General features: G+C 34.0%; 2 protein-coding genes across 4 annotated transcripts in view; both read right to left on the bottom strand.

The window, feature by feature from the left end:
- The window catches only part of LOC149736719 (phospholipid-transporting ATPase ID-like), a 16777-nt gene extending 8040 nt beyond the window's left edge, over positions 1-8737 (bottom strand). For both annotated transcript variants that reach the window (XM_089876343.1, XM_089876344.1), the window contains exons 1-19: positions 8582-8737; positions 7911-7969; positions 7519-7632; positions 7084-7182; positions 6727-6788; positions 6570-6642; positions 6434-6504; positions 6086-6168; positions 4999-5187; positions 4705-4763; positions 4347-4421; positions 3363-3484; positions 2824-2932; positions 2311-2454; positions 1965-2130; positions 1656-1772; positions 1195-1281; positions 536-642; positions 234-303 (exon numbers count right to left, since the gene is read on the bottom strand). In XM_089876343.1, coding sequence (XP_089732469.1) covers positions 234-303; positions 536-642; positions 1195-1281; positions 1656-1772; positions 1965-2130; positions 2311-2454; positions 2824-2932; positions 3363-3484; positions 4347-4421; positions 4705-4763; positions 4999-5187; positions 6086-6168; positions 6434-6504; positions 6570-6642; positions 6727-6788; positions 7084-7182; positions 7519-7632; positions 7911-7969; positions 8582-8618 — 1843 coding nt within the window. In that variant the 5' untranslated portion in view covers positions 8619-8737. The remainder of the gene's footprint in view (positions 1-233; positions 304-535; positions 643-1194; positions 1282-1655; positions 1773-1964; positions 2131-2310; positions 2455-2823; positions 2933-3362; positions 3485-4346; positions 4422-4704; positions 4764-4998; positions 5188-6085; positions 6169-6433; positions 6505-6569; positions 6643-6726; positions 6789-7083; positions 7183-7518; positions 7633-7910; positions 7970-8581) is intronic.
- Positions 8738-9460: 723 nt separating this feature from the next.
- LOC149736720 (CREB-regulated transcription coactivator 1-like) lies at positions 9461-20819 on the bottom strand. Of its 2 annotated transcripts, none has more exons than XM_089876368.1 (15): positions 20380-20819; positions 19786-19914; positions 18795-18994; positions 16626-16741; positions 16090-16213; positions 15397-15533; positions 14851-15015; positions 14083-14318; positions 13914-14000; positions 13596-13644; positions 13039-13202; positions 12248-12331; positions 11853-11982; positions 11390-11494; positions 9461-11134 (listed from the first exon to the last, which is right to left on the bottom strand). In XM_089876368.1, exons 1-15 carry the CDS (start codon positions 20491-20493, stop codon positions 10935-10937), a joined length of 2040 nt encoding a protein of 679 aa, XP_089732494.1. In that variant the 5' UTR covers positions 20494-20819; the 3' UTR covers positions 9461-10934. The 2 variants fall into 2 exon arrangements, with proteins under 2 accessions (XP_089732494.1, XP_089732495.1); XM_089876369.1 differs by having other exon boundaries at positions 16626-16726; positions 20380-20818.
- Positions 20820-20848: the final 29 nt, after the last annotated feature.

Consider the following 20848-nt stretch of genomic DNA (forward strand, 5'->3'; position numbering starts at 1 on the left):
ATCGACCAGAAAAAAAAAACATTGGTTAAAATCTTTTTACTAGAAGCTTTGCAAAAAAATTTTAAAATAATTTTTAAATCACTAGAAAAAAGACTTTTTATATCTATTTCGAAGTAGGAAAACTACATCAAAAATAGAAGTATTTCAATATATCCTATTTGTGGCGTGCACTGTATATATAGAAAGACTGACAGGGCATTAGTTTAGTTCGGTGTATTATATATAATATTTACCATTATAAGCATGTTCATCCAAATTCTTGACTGCAAGACACAGAGTTCGAAGTCCGTGACCAGCAAATTCCTGGTGAAAAAAATATATCACGTAATAAAATCTTATATTTGATGTAAATATAGCGATTTTTCTAATGTTATATTGGCAAAAAAACCTAAAAAAACTATTTACCTTTTTTTTCTAAAAATAAACAATTTAAACTTGTTTTTTTAAATATAAGCATTTCACTTTTTTTTTCACACACCAAGTTTGCCAAATCAGTGCAATATGCTTTGCCAAAGTTTATATATAAACTATTTACATCCAAATGTTGAGTAGTTGTGTTTTTCAAATCTTCATCTTCGCGAGAATTCCCGAGTCGTTCATAAATCACCGAGTCAGCACCTTTGCAGTACAACCTGATGTTTCCTGCGTACGACATTGGAGTTTAAATTATTTACAACCTCAATGTGTTGCAACACGCAATTAAGTGATTTTGGTTGTAATTATTGTGTAGTGATGCTTATCTTGTAAAAAGAAATTTACACCTGATGCTCACTGTCGAACTGGTAATGCATATGAAGGCATTACACCACATGCACTGAAAGTTTAATGAATAATAGAACAAAAACATGTGGTTACAAAAACACATTTACCAATAGTCACCAATGAAAAGTTGGGGTAAAAACTAATGCATTACATAAACCATAGGGGTTTGTCTACCATTTAATATTATAATATTGGGTGGTTTGTAACAGAGTTTTTTTACTCTTCGAAAACGATAGCGAAGATCATGTTATTTAAAAAACGAATACAAGGGAATCAACAGTAAAACAACAGCTGTTAAAATACGAAAAAAGTGTAGTAAACAGGATCAGTTAAAAACTTCTATGCAGTTGCCCATAATGGAAAAATAGTTTAAAAAAGAATAGTTAAAAAGCAGTAAAAACACATGGAAATATAGCATGAATAACAATATACCTGATGGATCTTTCACAATGACTGACATTCTTTTACGAACGTTATCAAAATCCAGAATAGCAAGAACTTGATAGGTTACATCTTTGCCTGAAATAGTTGGAAAAATATATTTTAAAAAATATCGATTAATAATAAATACAAACAAATGAATAGCAAACTAGATCAGAAATGCGATATATTCAAATTGTTATTTTTTTATACAGATACAATTTTAATATAGATGCTTAACAAAATAAAAACAGGTTTGTCAAATGGGTTAAATATAGTGTTTATGCAATTTCAGTTGGTTGACAGAAATAAATATTTACAATGGCCTTATGCCCATATTGTACCAATATTTCAGTGGCCTTTTCAAATATAATTCCTATTGAAAAAGCTGCGGTAATTTTGTGGTGGGCAGCGGCCAGTATATGAATATTTAATGTTAAGTGTTGGGTCTTATTTTGGTTACTTTAACTTACCGAGTTCTGATACTGTTACTGTGTCAAAAGTTCGCTCACGAAATACAAAACCAAAGTTTCGAGCTGCTGTAACTAATGCACCTTCATCAGGAGATTGAGCCTGATAAATCAGGTTTCCTGCGAGAAAAATCAGGTATAAACTAGTTTAGTTTCGATTGAAGAGGGTTTTAGGGGAGCAGGTGTCAAGAATGTAAATTTCAAAATTTTATTGTAAAAATTTACTTTTCAACAAAATTTTTCACTTTTTGTAATTTCATATTTGTTTATTATTTAATTTTCACAAAATAGTACAAATACATTCAAATATACCTTCTGGAGTTACATCTGGCATGACTGTATGGCAAATTGCAAGCAGTCTGAAAAAATCATGGCTTTTTGCATCTCCGGAGGTTATACAGTTTATTAGCCGCTGGTCAAAAAATCGAAAGTCTTTCTCTGCATCAGCGTTGAACGAGAAGTCGGCAATTGGTGTGTTCTGTAATTTGGTAGCTAATTGAAAACCTAATTAAAAAACTAAACTTATGAACACAGAAGTTAAACTCACAGAATATTTTTTAACATCCAAAAAAACTTTATTTGTTTGTATTACACAATTGCATAGAACATAACAAAAACTCTTTAAACAAATAATTTTTGTTAAATAAATTCAACATACATCATCTGGTACGATAGCAATTCCATCTTCATTATAAACATCTCCATAACATATTCCATTAATCGTACATTTATTAAACTCCATAATATTTTGTGTGAGTGTCCCTGTCTTGTCAGAAAAGATGTATTCAATCTGACCAAGTTCCTGAAAAAAAGGAAACAATTTATTATACAGAGTATTGTTAAATAACAGTTTACTTAATTAACTCTGGCTTACATCTCAGGTGCCCTGGCATGCCACAATACCCTCATAGCATATAGATTATAGGTAGATGTTAAATACCTTTGAGAGAATCTTAAAAACAGCATATGAATGGTAACTACTTCTTAAAAAACCTAAAACAAAATGTTTTGGGAAATAAATACCTTTAAACACTAATTGGAACACATAAAAAACACAATAAAAAACAAAATTTCTACATTTTTTTTATGAAGTAGGAAAAAATATTTTGGCATTAAATTTTAGTTAGCGACCATTAAAATATGAGCCGATATGGGATTTTATAAGTTGTACCTCGTTTAACGTAGTGGTTCGTGCAACAGCAGGTAAATCTTTCTTCTCATAATACATCAGTCTGTCCCAATCTATAAACCAACTCTGGCCAAGCCTTATAAACTCCACACTAAGAATAAAAAAATAGTTTATAACTTTATACATGTATATGTAAGTCCCCCCCAAAAAATTCCCCGCCAAGTAACATACTTGATAACTTGTAAGCTGACACGAGGTGTATAAACACCCATGTTATAACGACTGTTGTTTTCCCGCAAGGTGAGGATAAAGTAAGTTACATTCACATTTGTAAGTCCATGAAATTTACCATGGCAAAAAACCTACTATGACAGAAAAATTGCGGTACTCACTGCTCCATGCATAATCAACTTATTTAAAACTTGCATTTTTAATACTTTTTTGATACTGTATTTACAAAAAACAAACATGTAGCAAATTGCTGTGGTAGATTGAGTTTTTCGGCAATTGCGTTGGTGAATTTTATGAACTGTATAATAAAGCAACTAGAACCAAAACAAGTAATATATCAAAGTCCCCACCTTACAAATAGAGAGATAGGCACAACTGTATTAAGGATGATGATGTATGACCAGAACATTAGGAATCCAGACATATACTCATTGGGGGAGAAGGTTGCCCATGGCATGTATGCTTGAAAGTACTGTAGATACATAGAGAGTGTTGTTCACTTATAAGTTGTATGATCAGCTTATAAACTTGTTTGGCATACGGATTACTGTGACATTTCAACATTAGGAATTTTACATAAACACTTTATACATGAGGTGTGGTCTATCGATACAGTGATAGCCTCATATTTATATGGATTATTGTGACATTTCAACATCAAACTTTTTACAGAAACACTTTATACAGCAGGTGTGGTCTACCAATACAATGATAGCTTCACATTTATATGGATATTTCATTACATTTACACAGGATGTGATGAGAAAAGCACATCAATGTGTAATGTGCATAATATGTCAATATACACTCTGATCAAATATTGAATGTTTATTTTCTCCGTATTTCTCTCAAGTGACTTCTGGTTACTTTGCCTCATGACTAAATTTGTCTCATGACTTGTATATTAAAATTGACCAAAATACAATATTTCAAGCCCTCAAGCAAAATTTACTCTCACTATTGCCAGTAATTTTAAAACGTGACAGAATAAAACTTATTTTAAATTTGTGATTTGTAGTTACCAGGCTTGATACTATTTTAAGTCACACACCGATTTTATTCAACATTTAATATTGGACAGTGGATTTCTAGAAAATTGATTTTAATGTTTTATTACTCTTGACCTTTGTCAAACTGAGACTATTGAAACAACATTGAATTTAATATATTCACATTTGATTAAAAAAAAGATTATTGTATAACAAGCTATAAGTAATAGCATAATAACAAGAATCAGTTTTTATAAAGCCAATAACATGATTAAACATAACAATATTTCTATATTTAACAATTAATTGCTAATCACATAAATAAAATATTTTAGAATATATTACCACTCCAACAAAGCGTTCCCAGATTGTGTTTCCAATCGCCGTGACAGTGGCAAGAAATAGGAGAAATGCAAAAATCTATAAAAAATAGGTAGCCCTTTGTTAAAAACACTCATAAAAATAAAAAAACAACATTTTTTTAAAACAAACATAAAAGTAAAGTAACTTTAAAATACCATGTTCGATGCTTTGGTCAGACTTCAGACACTAAAATTCCTTTAACTCGATGGTCACAAATGGGTTGTAGCAGCACGGGTGTTGGGGTAATTTGCAAACTCTAATATTTTTATAGCCCATGGCATTCCACATTTTAGGACCTGGCCCGTATAGAATAGATAGTAATCAAACTATATCAACTTACCAACCACACAAGTTTGTTAAGTAATCTTTCAATGCTTGTTCGTTTTAAAACCGATTTTCCTGTAAATATTGAAAGACGAGATTACAGATAATTTTTTAATAGAATAGTTTAGTAAATGAAACAGCTAATGCAGTATTATATGTTGAAAAATAAAAACTAAATGTGAAAAACACTACCTATGCATTACAACATCAGTATTAAGTTAATGCTTTAATAATCAAGTCCACTACAAAGTAGGAATAAAATAATATATGTCGATATAAAAATTGAAATCAGCATAAGTGTATGTACTACCTGTGTTTTGCATCAGTTTTGTCTCTGGCCCGGCAAAAATAACAAGCCCAAAACACCACTCTGTGTTTCTGAGTGTGCATCCTCTTAATAAAATCTTCTCGTTGTCTATCGAGTGCGTTTCATTGTTCCAGTAAAGATTGCCCGTGAACTTGTGCAAGTAGTTATTTGGTGCCTCACATTTAATAACACCTGTTAGGATACAAGTTTGATAACACAAGAAAACTGTGTACTAGCTAGCTGCTTACTGAGATAAAACAAAATAAGTTAAAAACTAACATGAAACTTTATAAAAAATATTATTATATTTGTATACAAATTCGTATAAAATATTATATTTTATAATAAAAAAAACTAATAAGTCATAGGTTACAGTTAAACAGAAAATGAAAGAAAGCGAAACAAATAGTGCAAAAATAATTTATTTTTTTTAATTAAAACCACTGCAGAGTAGTATCCACCCTGTGTGTATGGCAGATATTGATATAGTAAAATGCACTCGGAACGACCCGCATAAATAAATAATGTTTCTCGTGATTTTGAAATTTCATAATCTGATTATTTTGGTAAAACTAGTTAAAAATAAATAAAAACTTTGAACGATTACTCAGTTAAACAAAAATTGTAAAAGAGGTTCTTATTCCACTGATAAAAGGTAATACCCAAAGGACAAATGCAATCATCCGGTTATGGATTAAAGGCATGATGAAATCTTTTGTTCATTTAACACAGAACTGCATGTATGTGTCATGCCATAAACTGCTTGATTGCAATTCTGCCCGAGGGTATTGGAGTGACTATTGGTCTTATTGAATATAGATAACAAAATTAGAATGTCAGATGGCAGCAACAAAAGTAATTGATAAATTTAAAAATCAATGTACCATCATGAAGATTACACTTTGGACTTAAATAAAAACATTGGCCTAAAGATATATATATAACCTAAAAATGCTAAAAATTAAAAAAAAAATGCGACCTACCAACTGATCAATGTATTGTCATGCAGATTAAACTTTCGACTTAAATGAAAAGATTGGTGAAAAGATATATATAAGCTAAAATGGATAAAAATTAAAAAAAGATCCACCATCAAAACTATGCAGGGCTTTTAGATCTTCATTCATTCCACCAGTTACATTCAAAGCTTGGCGTACTTTAAGATTTGTTTCTCTGGAAAAATACAACAAATGAACCACTGTAATAATAAAAAGCATATAATCTAAGATCACTAAGCATCGAACTGATGTTTCGTAAATGCAATTTAACATTGTAATTTTTTTAGCAATTGGAAATAATGCAGTTTTGAATTACTGAGAGATAAAGCATTGAACATTAGCATGAAAGGGGAAGGAAGCAGATACGTCAAACATACTACAGAATCAACAATAACATATACAATATACACCATAACAAAGAAACACATGCTCACACATACCCATCTAATTCAGCTGTTTCAATGTAGACAAGATTGTGCTCCTCACTGCTTGAAAGTAACAACAAATCTGCCTAAAAGGTTGGTCATATTTAAATTTGTGTAACTATTTACATATAAGCACATGAAAGTAACGTACAGTTACGTGGTCGTTGTTTTTTAATTGAATTACATCTCCAACTTTAATATCCATCCATTTTTCCTGCACCAGCCTGTTAAATAATTAAAAATATATATAAGACGTGAAGACAAGGGGCTTAATTTAAGCAAGGGTGGAAAATTAGTATTGGACTTACGCATTATCTTTTACAACACTAGATTTTCTGTTGTTAACTGAATCGTCACTTCGATGTCGTTTCTGTAGAAAAAAGTTGGTTAAAACAAAATGAACAAAAAAATGCATAGAGACACATTTAATAATACCTTTAATCGTCATAAAAAAAACAAAAAAATGTATTATTTACTTTAAATATGTACAAGATTAGTACTAAAAGATTAAATGTATTTGGGGTAAAAGGGTAAGTAAAACAAGCCCACAAAAATAATGTATTTTAATTTTATACAAAAACGAAAAAAAAAAAAATTAACTATGTATATATATCTAACTGGGCCTACTGGGGTTGTGTGTATCTAAAGCAACCAGTAAAACCTACTATATCATCCACAGCATCTTTAATGGCAGTGATCAATAACACAGTAATTATAGGAATCAAAGTTGTGGTTGGATTGAGCGAAGAGATTTCGGGAATAAACTGAAAAAAATGAAATAAGACATTTTCACTTTGTTGAAACAGAAAACATTTAATTCCTGAAATTCTGATAAGTGTTGTATTTAAGTGTTAGCTATGGGACCTAAAAGTGTTGTATTTTAAATGGTAAACATTGCTTACTGACTTAAAACTGTTTTCATACAGTATTTGGCTGTCACAATGGCAATGGAATAGCATAGGCTTTAACTTTTCTATAGTAAATCCATAGCTTTATTTGATAATGCAGTGAATTTTGTAGACTGATATTTTAATGTAGTACAACCCACAGATTATTATTGTAGTTGGAAAAGTATAATTTTACCAAAAAAATTGTTGTACCTGTAAAATAAGAAGACAAACAAAATAAACGTTGACAACTCGATGAAATTGTTCCCATAGATTAACGAGAATAAAGTTGTACCAGGTATATCTTGATGTTTTAATTTTATTCACCTAAAAATATAAAAATTGAAAACATTTGTAAGACTGAAGAATACTTTAAAAAAAATATAATTTATTTTACCTATGGGTTCACAATAACGAAAGTCAAAAATGTTTTACGGAAAAAAAACAAAAGGTAACAGTAAAATGACAGTCGTTATGACATTTGGTAGTAAAACGAGTCTACAAAACTTATTGATTAAAAAGTGTGACCATTACACATAACATACAGACTTATCACACTGAATTAATACACCATTAATTTTTAGTTAGGAAGTGGGCACACTTACAGCATATTGGAAATTTGCATTGTACTCAACATCATTGGCTTTAATATCTCGTTGCTCTTCTGCAAATGAAGTCACACATTAAAAAGTTTCAATAAGCGCTCAATAGTGTATTACTGATTATTTCAGTATAATACAACACATTGTTAAGCCAAAACAAAAGCAGTATAGTAGGGTAGGGGAAGATGGGACACCCATATTACCCAAATTTTCTGATCGAGTTTTAAACTATTAGCAACGATCTATGGGAGTCATGAGGATACGGTTTTATAATTCATTGAATGTTTTTTGTTTACTTCCAAATGGGACAAGAACATAGAATGAAAAGGTGTCTCATCTTCCACCACTCCACTATATATACACAGGGTCACTTATTTGTGTATAGCCCTATACAATAGGCCTATCTATTAACTTTGATGACAGTATTTGTATTGTTTACATTTATCTGAGTGAAGAATCTTCCAGTACATTACAGATTAGACTGGAGGAAGCGTTAGAAGTTGGTAGTTAGTGTTTAGTTAGTAATTAGTGGTTATATGGGTTGGTGGTTGGAGGTTGGCAAATTAAGTTGGGAGTCGATTCTTCACTGGCACTGTTTACGTTATCAAAACGCGCGTTTGAACACCTTATATTAACTAGAGAATTACGAATTCTTTTATAATTACCACACCTACCCTTTTCACGTTTTTTGAACCATGGCAGCTTATCCATTTGGCTTCAGCAGTTTGTTAACTAATTCCACATTATTCCAACACTAGACACGAGTGAGGACTAAACAAACTAGCCATGTTATTATAAATAGAAACAGATTAAAAAATATGATGCTAGTTTAAACTAATCTGTAGGGTTGTGGCTTATATACAGCTTAACTAAACTACGTAAACATGTCTCAAGTTGTGTAATACAATTACGAGTGGTTTACACTTTTCCGGGCTCAACAATATGCTCATATTAAACTGTAGCTAGACTGTATAAGTACTCGAAACCATACTAGACAACGTGACCCCGTATCGAGGGGAGTTTTCGTAGCTACGTTGAAACAAACCCTAATAGCCTTTCTCGTAACTTACGTTCATTCACCCGACAGATAACAACACACACATACACGTACACACCCACACGCGTACACACACACACATACGAACATACACACCCATGAATAAAACGCTCGAGCATCACCTGACGGACAATCACTTTTGTCAACGTATACATAGTAGGGGGAGATGGGACACTTTTAGCACATATTTTTCAAATGTCCTGATCGTGTTTTAGACAATTAACAACGGCGTATAGGAGTTGTGAGGATATAGTTTTATAATTCTTGAATTGATCTGTGTTTACTACTAAATGGGACGAGAAAATAGAGTTAAAAGGTGTACCGTCTCCACCCAACCTACTATATAACTAGTCGTTATACGAGTATTGCTTTTGTGATACCATTCTTACTCTAGCATGAACTTAGCTAGGGACATATGTTGCCGGTTTCAAGCCTTTCTGTCAGAAAACACCTTCCTATTATGAATTTTACATATATATATATAAACTTCGATAGATACAGTTACTGCGAAACACGCTGTTTAGAAACCAGCAAGCGTTTACACAGTATTTTTTTATTGTGGCAATGAAAAAAAACGATGGTAGAAGCAAGTATAAGAATGTACAATGTCGTTCAGTGTGCGAAAACGCAAAGCGTTAATGCGTAAGAGGCATGGAACACAAGTTTTTACTAGTGACATGTCATCATTGATTAAAAGGCCAGAGAATGAAGGAATTTTAGTAAACTGTAACAGGTGCAAAAATATAGTGATCTAAAAACATGACACACACATACACACAAGTGTCTGGAATAGGGTGTTCGTGTAAAAAATACGAAGGGTTCCAGTGAACACGGTCGGTATTGCCATACAGTAAAGTAATACTGATGTAACACGCGGCCGTAATCTCAATGTTTTGAAGCGCACGAGCGCCAAAAACCTAACGAATCAGTGTCCGCGGGCGTTCTAGATAGCCGTGTGCGTATGTTTTAAATTGCATGGGAAATTGACCGACCAGGACTGTGAGCAATTAAGGTTTGGGAGATCTACCTACGAAGCGAAGAAGTGTTACTATGTACAGAGGTTATAACGGGTCAGTGGCGTCCGTTTGGCAGTGGAAAGCAGTTAACCCCGTTTCATAAGTCAGTAGTCTTTTAAAAGCGACAGCGCGGAAGATTTTAGTTAAAATTCGAAGCAAAATGATCGGGAGCAAACTTTTGAATATCCGTTTCTGGCGCTCAGTAAAAGGCAACATGTGAGGAGGAACGAAAAAGACGCAGTGATGAACACACCTTCGTAGGAGATGGCACTGAACACGGGATTACCACGGACGATGGTTTAGAAAAACATACTGAATAAGAAACGCGTGAAAACTAAAAAAGATGTTGCGATTAGAAAATATACACGTACGAATTAGTCCTCGAGTCATAAAAGCGCTGTATATAAATAAAACGTCTTAAAAAGGAGCCGCATAAAAATCACCGCTAAAATCGTCACTGCAAATTAGGTTTGCAAGAAAATAAGAAGAAACTGCTGTTCTGTAAAATATATTTACACGTTCGCCGCCATTTTTAGGACTAACTGTTGAGAAACAACTTTGTGTAAAAAACTCCGGTGCTGCTTGTGCTAGTTAATGGATTTGGTTACAATACGGATACAAATCGTTAGCGATGTGCAGCAACGGCGCTTCTACTACGACCAAATACCTCATTTGCGATTGAGGTGTAACGTGCGTGACAACTGGTGAGAAAATTAAAACGACTTTTTGTCGCCAGAGCAGCGGTAATGGAACATATGGACAGACAACACAACGACGGAAGTTAGTTAGCTGTATTATAAGATGGAGATGCTGTTAGCTGTTTTGGTGGCGGTTCGAGGCCACGAACGAGGGTTAGTTGAACGTTGCGAACCGTGGTCTACAGCTTGCTGTTGTCTTGTCGCGGACGACGCGCGAAAGATTCGGCAGTCACGTGACTCCAGGAGGATAGTGACGTCACAGACTGTCGAGTTGTTCCATCACGGGATCAGTGATGTGGGAATCCTCCAACATCTGCAGCTCCTCAAGACCAAGATTGACTTTGAGTTCATCGCCGGGAAAATACTCGGAACCCAACTCGTGCGAGAACATACCGGGGGTGATGGGGTAATCACTGCCCGAAAGTAACCCCATCTTTGACTGGTGTTCATCTACCCCTGAAGAATAAATACAATTTCAAACATGCATATAGAGACTTATAGACAAACAGAAGACTGTGTATAGTGCATAAAACCTCTCTTCTGTTTTATAATATATTTTCAGGAAAAAAAGGGAATAAAAAGTTCAAAACATAGGGCAACTATATTTTTAGTATTATAGTTTCACATACAGGTATCCTTATACTCTTGTATTGGTCGTAATAAAACTTAGATCACAAAACAATTCTTCAAGGGTGGAAATAAATAATTTACCAGTAAATACGATGTCTGGTATTCTGTTGATGTTGTTTGGTTGTTGGTGCTTTGCTGGGGCGTTGTTTTGGCTTCCATGCCGCGATGAAACGGATCCACTGTTGCCTGCATTGAGAAGAAACATGTTTGTTACTGCATTCTCCGTGTTATAAGATGGCAGCGCGAATCGCAAGCGCTTGTTATTAGTGTAGAAAAAAATATTTCGCAGGTCTTAATGGATAGGTATAGGGGTTAATATATACATGCAAAGAATAATTGACGATTATTCATCTTTGTCTAACGGGGCAACGATAAGCATTTAACTAGAGGATCTTTCATACAACGATTACACGAGTGAAGACAGATAACTATCTTGTTCAAGAGCCCACTCGTAAACTTCTTATCAGCATAGAAAAATAATAAGCCATCTTTAAACACTACAGCACTAAAGTCAAAATATAATTAACTTTGATATAAGTCTTACCGTGTGGAATCTCGTAGCTTCCGTCAGATGAAGTTTCCACGAGTGCACTTAACCCACTGTAACCTGGAGGTGGTATGCCTTGATGTTGCGGGTTGTTACCGGCGTCGTTAACGACGTGGAAGTGTTCAAACTGCGATGTAATCAAGCTTATTTATATAATTATATATATATATAACAGTATGCTTTACGTTACACGACTTTAAAGCCATATTAAATAAAGGTATATTTCCTGTACTGTAGTGTAGCGTAGTGAATAAATTAAAGTAATATTTAATGTAGTGTAGCTTGCTCGAAAAAAAAAAGGTTTACAAAGAATGTTTAGCTTGCTCAGTCCTTTTACGGTGTTAAAGTATTAAATACTCAGTAAATTAATGACAGCAAGGTTTAGTTTCTACCTGGTGCTGAAGCGGCTGCATCGTCATATCGTTCCTGTAGTAAGCTTCAGAGAGTGCGGGGTTACTGCCGGTCGTAAACTCATGCTGCGTAATAAGAGTTAATTGTTAGTTTAAGGTGGCGCTATCAATTATCTATTTGTGTGCACCTGCTAAACGGTTAGTGGACCGTTTTCGCTGCCCAACAGTAGGCTAGGATTTTATAGATGTTATTGTTTAAGTATAATGGTTCATAAGTCCAAAACCCAGGCGTGAACTTTAGCAATACACTGATTCGTGTAAGTTACTGAAGAGAAATGGTTTCTGGAAACTAGAAGACGGATTGCCATACACGATCAATGGATGTGGGTAAACTTATGGGAGATTATAAATAAACTTGCGGTGAATTGGGATCTGGTATTTGAGGAGTTAGAATTCAGGAAATATTTGAGGAATATGAGTTTGTGAAACATTCTTTTTTTATAGCAGTACATAATATTACTTTACAGGGTAAGACTAAACAACACACCAGACACAGTTTTTGGCTGTAAACACTCTCAAACTACCATTGTTTTATGGTAATACACAGGGGGGAATGGGCCAAATCTGACCTAAATCATTGGTCAACAAGAACCCATACAGAATATGTTGGAACACTGATAATCAACAAGGACTAAACTCATACAGAAAATAATGTTGAAACACTGTCATTCAACAAGGACCTTACCCATACAGAAAATAATGTTGAAACACTGATATTTAACAAGGATCAAACCCATACACAATAGAATATTAAACAGTGATAACGAACTTACCCGTGGAGAGGTGACAGGTGAGAAACTAGCTTGACTGCATTGAGAGGTTGGAGAAGTGGGCGAAGTAAGGGGACTGGTAATGGCGGTGCCATGTACAACCCTTGAGAGGTGTGGTTGGCCCACCTTGGATGCTGCACTCACATCTATTTGAAGTTGTTGTGATCCTATTAGTGTGTATGTGGTGTTAAGTCATGTTAGTTACATATAGCTCTAGTACTACAACATAATCTTGTGCAGAAATGTGGGATTACTTATTGATTTAATTGACCAAAGCTGTCAGATTTTTTTATAATCCAAAAATAAATATTGGTATCTGTAACTCATGAATATCAGTCTGCACAATATTGAACAAAGCATGAAATTTGCATATACTCTAAACCAAGCGTTGTTAGCCAATACGTGTGTGTGTGACTTAAACTAAGCAAAAGTCATGTGGAAAGTAACGCAATGTCTTCCACTGCATACTTTATACTATATTTGGAAACTGCATTCTAAGAAACTTTTTCATATTAATATTTCACAGCTTCTGATAGTGAGCCATGATAATACACACATACCTCCATGTTGTTGGGAGAGATGGCGTTGGTGAATGTTCCCTTGTTGGCCCTGCATGGAACATCCGTTGTTAATATAAAACTACAGTGTTTTTAAACTATGTGGCAAGACACTACCTAGCAGGCCTACGTATCACATAACATTAATTACATTAAACGCAACATTGGTAATAAAAGTCATTAAATAAATTTCTATATCGCTGGTACAGCTAAAGTGAAGCAACCTTTCTAAATGCTGGCAACGAAAATGTATGGAACCAGTGCATTATTAAATTCTGTTAAAAAAGTTTACAAATAAGCAATTATAAAAAAAGTCCATACCTGTTGGTTGAGGGCAACACCACGTGGTGACATTGATTGAACATGGGATGGACTGCCAGGATGATCAGGGCTAGGTAAAGGCCAACCCTGTAACAATGTATTGAATATATGAAGGCCAATAATATTGGAATATTAAAATTATATTGAAATAATTGGATCAAAAACTTACCCTTGAATCAGTAGGATTATGGTGGCCTGGATGAGTTCCTTGGGGTGTGGGGTAGGGGTAAGCGCAGTTACCCACTCTCGGGGGGCTTTTTATCTCAGATGTACCCATTTTTGGTGAGGATACTTTGGGGTACTTGATCCTTCTTGCATGTTCAGGAGACCCAAGACTAAGGGGGCTGGGGCCATTGTGGGTGTGCCTCCTTGATCTACTGGGGCTGGCAGGACCACGGGGTATACCTGGTCAAAAATATGTTATTTTGAAAATGTGTGATTTCGGCAGCAGTATAATTTCTCTCTGTACCTTTCTTAATTTTAAGTGATTTTTGTAAACTTTTGATAAGACTTAGCACACTGCAATCTGACACTTCATCTCTCTTTCTCTGCGTTTGTAAATGAACACTGCCTGTCTCGTCTGCCTCAGCTATCGTAGCCAATCGTGTGCTGTGTATTCCGGTAGAATTGGTTAATGTATGGCGGGGGTTACCGGCGTGCGGCGTCATCAAAAATTCATCACAATCAATGCTTTCCTCACGGCTCACTGCTTGTTTACTGATATACCTCATAATTTCTAGCAGTTCCCTCAAGAGCTCATGTAGTTTTACTCTGCACTGAGTAGACTCTGAGAGAAAAGGAGACTTGTTGAGTAAAAATCAATACAGCACTCAGCATGTATGAATTTACTTTAGATGACTGGGAGTGATGAGCTAGGACAGAAATTGGCTTATCTTGGCCAAATCAAACTGCCCCTATGCCGGTGTATTGACATTACCTCCTAAGTGGGGCGAGATGGCTGAGGCAGCTGGCAGGTTCCCAGTGCTTCTAGCTTGGTTATATACAGGAGGATGAACGTTGTTCTGACTCGTTTGATGCTGATGAGCTTCATCATAGTCTATGGGGTTAGACAGCGGTGATGGGATGTGTAGGTTCGTCAAATCTAGACACATCACACATATGAATACATTGTGAAACTTTTAAATATTAACAATAGTTAACAAAAATACCAAAACCAAATTGCAATTAATATAAATTGTATATTTAAAAATGAAAACAGAAATATTCACTTTGGAAACAATTTTATCGAAATATATTTTGAATAAACAGAAATGAAAATTAAGTAAACCTAATTGAACTGAACAGACTGTTTAAACATGCATTTACCCATATTAAGGTTATGAGCATCAGGACGCTAAATATATGATAACTAAGAAAGCAATGGCTTTTTATTTACATTATTACTAAACCATGCAAAGATGTTTACTGTGAATCTGCCACGATAGTAGAATATTACCGCAAAATGATTTTGTCTGAAAATTACCTGGAAGCGAACCAGTGTTGTTTCCTATCTGAGTAACATGAGAGAGAGAAGGAGATACAGAGACTGGTATAATGGGGATCTGATTGCCGTGTCCATCAGGTGGTCCATGAATGGATGGCTCACCACTTGACAGCATGCTATGTGGTATCATTATATTATTAAATAAAATAAAAGATTGGTAGAGTTGAGATGATAATTTAGATCATAGTCCTAGGGTGGCAGGGTCAGTAGGCCTGCCAATTTTCTGAACAGCATTAATCAGTAATTGTTAGTCTAATAAGGTGAAACTTGTTTCATAGGATTGTGTCTAACTATCACTGCGTTTGTGTTGGTAATATTGGGTATATGATGCTCAATAAAAAATTTGACTTGCCTGGGATAAGCTAATATGTTTTTACAGTGTGTCAACATGTGTTTAGCATTTACAGTTTATTCGAACATAAAGTCATAAACCATTAAAATGGTAGGAGCAATCACATGTAGCAGTAAAAATCCTATGTTTTTTTTATACCATTTGTAAATTCCTTTAATCTACAAATAGATTGATAGACAAAGGTGTATAACAGGACCAGAAAAATTTTTACAATGCAATTTTTGTTTTTTTTTGCGATGCTGTTAAAGCGTATATTAAAACTGTCTCCTTTGCCAAACTGAGAAATATTTAAAACAATGAAAGAATGAGAATAAGCTTACTTCATTGTGGGTGCCTCACATGACTTAGGTCTGTTAGCTGAATGTAACTGCTGCTCCAACTTCTTATTTTCAAGCATCGTTTTATAGGAAGGAGGCAGATTGTAAAAGCTGTTCTCATTGAATTCTATAAAAGCAAATGTCATTATGAATGTTTTGTGAATGAAAATAAAAAGTGCTAATATAACAGAGCTATTAATTTGGCAGGGGAGGTGGGCTAAATTAAGTAACACATAAGTGCCAAAGTTTCGGGCCTTGATAAGACATGGTATAGGTTTGGTAAATGTTGCATTGGTTAATGGTATGTCATGTTTAATATCTTGCAATCAGGAATTAATAGTTTCCATACTAAAGTGTTTCTATGTCATTGTTGTGACATAAATTGCTTTGTAAATCTAAAGTGACAGAGGGGCTTTAGGTAATGGTGTACACTGTATCCCATCTGTATGTCTATGCACATTACTATTAGGTTGAAAATAAATGTCCCAAAGTTGTAATGTAAGAGCAAATGGTTTCGATATGTTAGCAAAACCACTCACCACGATGAGGTTGGTGGTTCATTTGGTTGTTTGCCGAGTTGAATGGATCCTGCTGGTTTGGGTTCATCACACTTTGATGCAGCGCTGAGTCAGAGTTCGTTCTGGACAGAGCAAAACTGCCGATTCATGTTTTGTGGGCATCGTGGAATGTCAGTAGCAGGCAGCAAGGCAATCACCACAAATGAAAGAAATGCAGCAAGCACATACAACAAGCAAAATGAAAGTGATTTGAATCAAACTATAAAATCCTCTAATTTCTAACGAAAATTAGTAAAACCTGATCCGATACTTGTTAAATGTAAAGTGTATTATTGAAAATAGTTAACTCTTTTATAAAATTTGTATTACAATTCTACAAGTGTCAGACCAAATATAAATAAAACATAGGGTTACCAACTACTAGTTATCTAGATTCTAACTAAGTATTAATGACAACACAACATCAAATACATTAGCATCATCTAAAAGTAATCACCACCAATTTTCATGCAAAATAAAACTAGATATCATGAACAAGTTAATTATTTACTGCAGCACATTGACGCATGATGTAATTGAGTTATTGATAATATGGGAGTGATAGTAAATTAAATGTTAAAAAGCCTTCATTATCCTTACAAGTGGTATGTTAGTATTTAACCATCCGCTTTTTTAAGTTTTAAAAAAAATAATTTTATTAAATGTTATAAAAAGATAAAACATTCTAGAACTCGCAACACAGATAAAACACACACAACTTTCAACTGGTCAAAAGTTTACAAAACTAAAGTTATTAGTTCAAAATTCTATCTGTTTTGGTTTTGTAATGTAAGTGTCACATTTTTCTCAGTAATACACTCACGAAAATAAGCTGTGACCTGGGGGAAGGTTATACAATGTTATACCAAACTACTGACCATGCCAATTATCCACAATTATGCCAATAAAATGTTTTATGTCGCTACAGGACATATACTACTCTATAAATTTATACGCATCAAGAATACTATTTTAAATATGGTTTTCTAACTAAATTTAAATTGGAGATGTATATATATTGGTTAGTATAATGAGTGGAAGTAGTGGAACTATTTGTTTTAGAACCAATGCGTGAAAAATTTGCAGGTGGTTGTAGTTACTGCACAGGCAATGAGCAATTAAGCTGTGCAGATGTGAGTAGCCAGTTGTGATTACACACAAATCACACAATCCTTAATATACCATGATCACACTGCGATGACTCCAAATTTCTGGGTATATTTCAGCCTATGTGTTACTATGAAGTGAAGCCATACGCTGTCTTGTGAGAGCGTTGTATGTTCATAACACAATTAGTTTTTATTGTTAAATTATGATGGATACTGGCTAGCAAACTTACATTTTGTATAGCTGTATCTAGCAATGTAAAAAATACTAGGCTTTCAATGGATATCAGTTTATGTTTAAATAATTGAAGGAATCTTTATATTATGGATGGGTAGTTACAATGTTCACATTAGTCTAATTTTGACACCATGTAGAACCAATAACATACATGCGGTTTAATACCAGCACCAACAAACATATATGAATTAAAGCTCATTTCCAGATGCCAATGAACACATTGACAAATAGATGTCATTAAAATACTGCACATGCATACAACTGCACAATAAACTACTTTCTATGTCAAACTGCCAAACATGTAATACAGCTACTTGTTATACAAAATAAGCATCTCTAGGCTACAGTATTGTAGGAAAAAAACATAATGAATAATTCAAAGCAGAAAATTTCGAAAAAAACTACTTTCAGGCTGGTCATTGATTTCAATTGCGATCTATAGTGTTCATGATAGGAAATAGCAACTATCAAAAGTGACAAGTGAGCAAGTGAGTAATAGCTTGAAAGCGGATAATGGCTGCTTTCCAGCTTGATTTCGATTTATCAAGAACAAGATCTTTAGTCGCAAGTTTCACGAACTATTTCTCCAAACAATACGCACGACAACACAATAATATATCAATTATTTTCATACAAAATAACATTAGTTTGATTCAGAAAATAAACACAGGAAACATTAGGAATATTAACATAACACCTTTATCACAATTTTCTCTGCCAAACAACAATAACAAAGTTTTCTAAAACATAAAATTAACAGAACCAAAACCAAAAGAAATTGGCTGAAAAAAAGGTTCATTTTCTTACCTTCTCCAACTGGATTCGGGTGGTGGGGATAGGAAAGGACCAGCATATTGAGCTGGGTTTCCTTCAAAATGAGATATTCTGTGCCTGTTGTTCATTTCAAATGGCATTACATTCCGTCTGTGAGTGTAGGGGCGCATACGAGAATCAAATCGACCTGGATGTCTCATTGCATGTTTACCATCATCAAAACCACCCTGGTGCTGTAGAAAAGTTGTAAATATAAATATTCATCGATTCAGAAAGACAAACATACAACTTGGTTGGTAATATAAACACAACATTATATTTCATATGAAGTATTAAAGTCTTCGCATTATAAATTATTCACCACAATAGAAATGAAAGTCAAGGAGAGAATGAGAATGCTTTGTAGTTAGTGATGTATAGAAACATCCTGTATTGAGGGAAACTCGAAAACAAACTACGGTGCCTTTCTCCGTAGCAAACTCCACAAGAGCTTCACATAAATAAAAAAATGTGGAGAATATGGACACTGAAAAGCATATATACCACTAATATAAGCTTATAATACACCTGCTATTTAAAAGCTCAACCAGTAATTAAACACTTAGTCAGAATAATATCTATAAGTAAAAACAAAACAAATCAAATTGGAGATGTAGTAAATATGTTATCAATGTGAATTTATTAGAGATTTAATCTTTATACAAACTTGTCTGTAAATAAAGACTACTTTTACCCCACAGTTTTGTTTACTAAAAAAATCAAAATCTAATGTCCTATCTGTAACTATAAATTATTCCACAATGGATTACTTGTAGAACTGCGAATTTATATATATTTGTACTGCAACATTTCCCAATTTATAAGAAATTAATCACAATCGCAAAAAAAAAACATATTAATAACAATGCAACAATCAGAAATAAAGAGAAATACATAATAATAAAATGTCTAGCCTATGCCCATTATCGTGTTTATCTGATATTACCATCAGTAAAGTTGTATATTAATATGTATACACACTTACATGGAGCTCAATTTGGGGATTGGCAGCAATTTGATTTACATTGGGTAAAGATCCACCTAAATATGAGCGCAGGTATGCTTGAGGGTGGGGACTGAGATGAGCAGATGTCATTCGTGGTGGCTGCATTCCCTACAATAGCAAAAAGGTAAACAGAAAGTTTACATAGAAAATGTAGGATAGGAATGATCATTAATTTACAATTCATTGACATAGTGGCATTTTAATATTCAGTTACTCGTATAACATAAATATTTTGATAAATGGTTATATCTATAGAGTCTCTGTTTAGTAAAGGAAGTAGTAAATGTAACATGAAATAGAGAGATTTGAAAAAAAATGTTTGGACATTTTAACAAAACGAGATACAGACTAGACTCATAACACACACCAAGAGTGCAAAGTAATAAGCTAAAATTCAAAATTATTACCAAAACAAAAATGAACAAATTTTTTATACATGAAATTAAAAATAAAGTTGAAAATGATTCAGAACAGATGTTTGGCACAAAGAAATCAGTGTATTACCACATGTATAACTAAATTGACTTATCTAAAGCAGAACTACTTTGAATATAACATGTTCAAAATACTTACTATGACTCTGGTCACTGACACTTCTTGCATAATCCTCTCAAAAGCTGCTGTTTCTTCAGCCTGCTTTTGATTGTGCAGCGCTATTTTCTCCGAAAATTTTCGCGGATTCGACATGATTGTTGTATGGAAGACCAACTTCTTTGGTATTTTACAAACCAATACACAAACTGGAAGGTTCAGATTCCAGGGGAACACGAAATACGGCCGATTGGGTTAGTCCACATTCAAACGGGCAAACAAACATATAAAAACCGCCTGGGGCTAGTCAAGACTTTTCAGGTCCAACCTGAACACTTACTATAACTGCTTGTTTTTCACCAGGTTCTATTTTCCAGTATTTCGGGAATTTTTTCTTCTGAAATCTAGTCGGTCCAAAAACTATTCCCTGTATTTACTGTACAGTTGCAGTTGTAAGTCTAGTCGCGTGATTAACCAATCAGCTCCACACCTACAGTCACGTGACTTTTGG

The sequence above is a fragment of the Ciona robusta genome, chromosome 4, assembly GCF_009617815.1.
Source record: "Ciona robusta chromosome 4, ASM961781v2".
Taxonomy (NCBI): domain Eukaryota; kingdom Metazoa; phylum Chordata; class Ascidiacea; order Phlebobranchia; family Cionidae; genus Ciona; species Ciona robusta.

What these genes read in the sequence shown, in the direction of transcription:
- LOC149736720 (XM_089876368.1), bottom strand. Translation starts at nt 20,493, where the DNA reads ATGTCGAATCCGCGAAAATTTTCGGAGAAAATAGCGCTGCACAATCAA. An exon ending in ATAATCCTACTGATTCAAGG is followed by an intron (nt 14,001 to 14,082) that starts GTAAGTTTTTGA and finishes ACATTGTTACAG; the next exon opens with GGTTGGCCTTTACCTAGCCC. An exon ending in GTGTTGCCCTCAACCAACAG is followed by an intron (nt 13,645 to 13,913) that starts GTATGGACTTTT and finishes TGTTCCATGCAG; the next exon opens with GGCCAACAAGGGAACATTCA.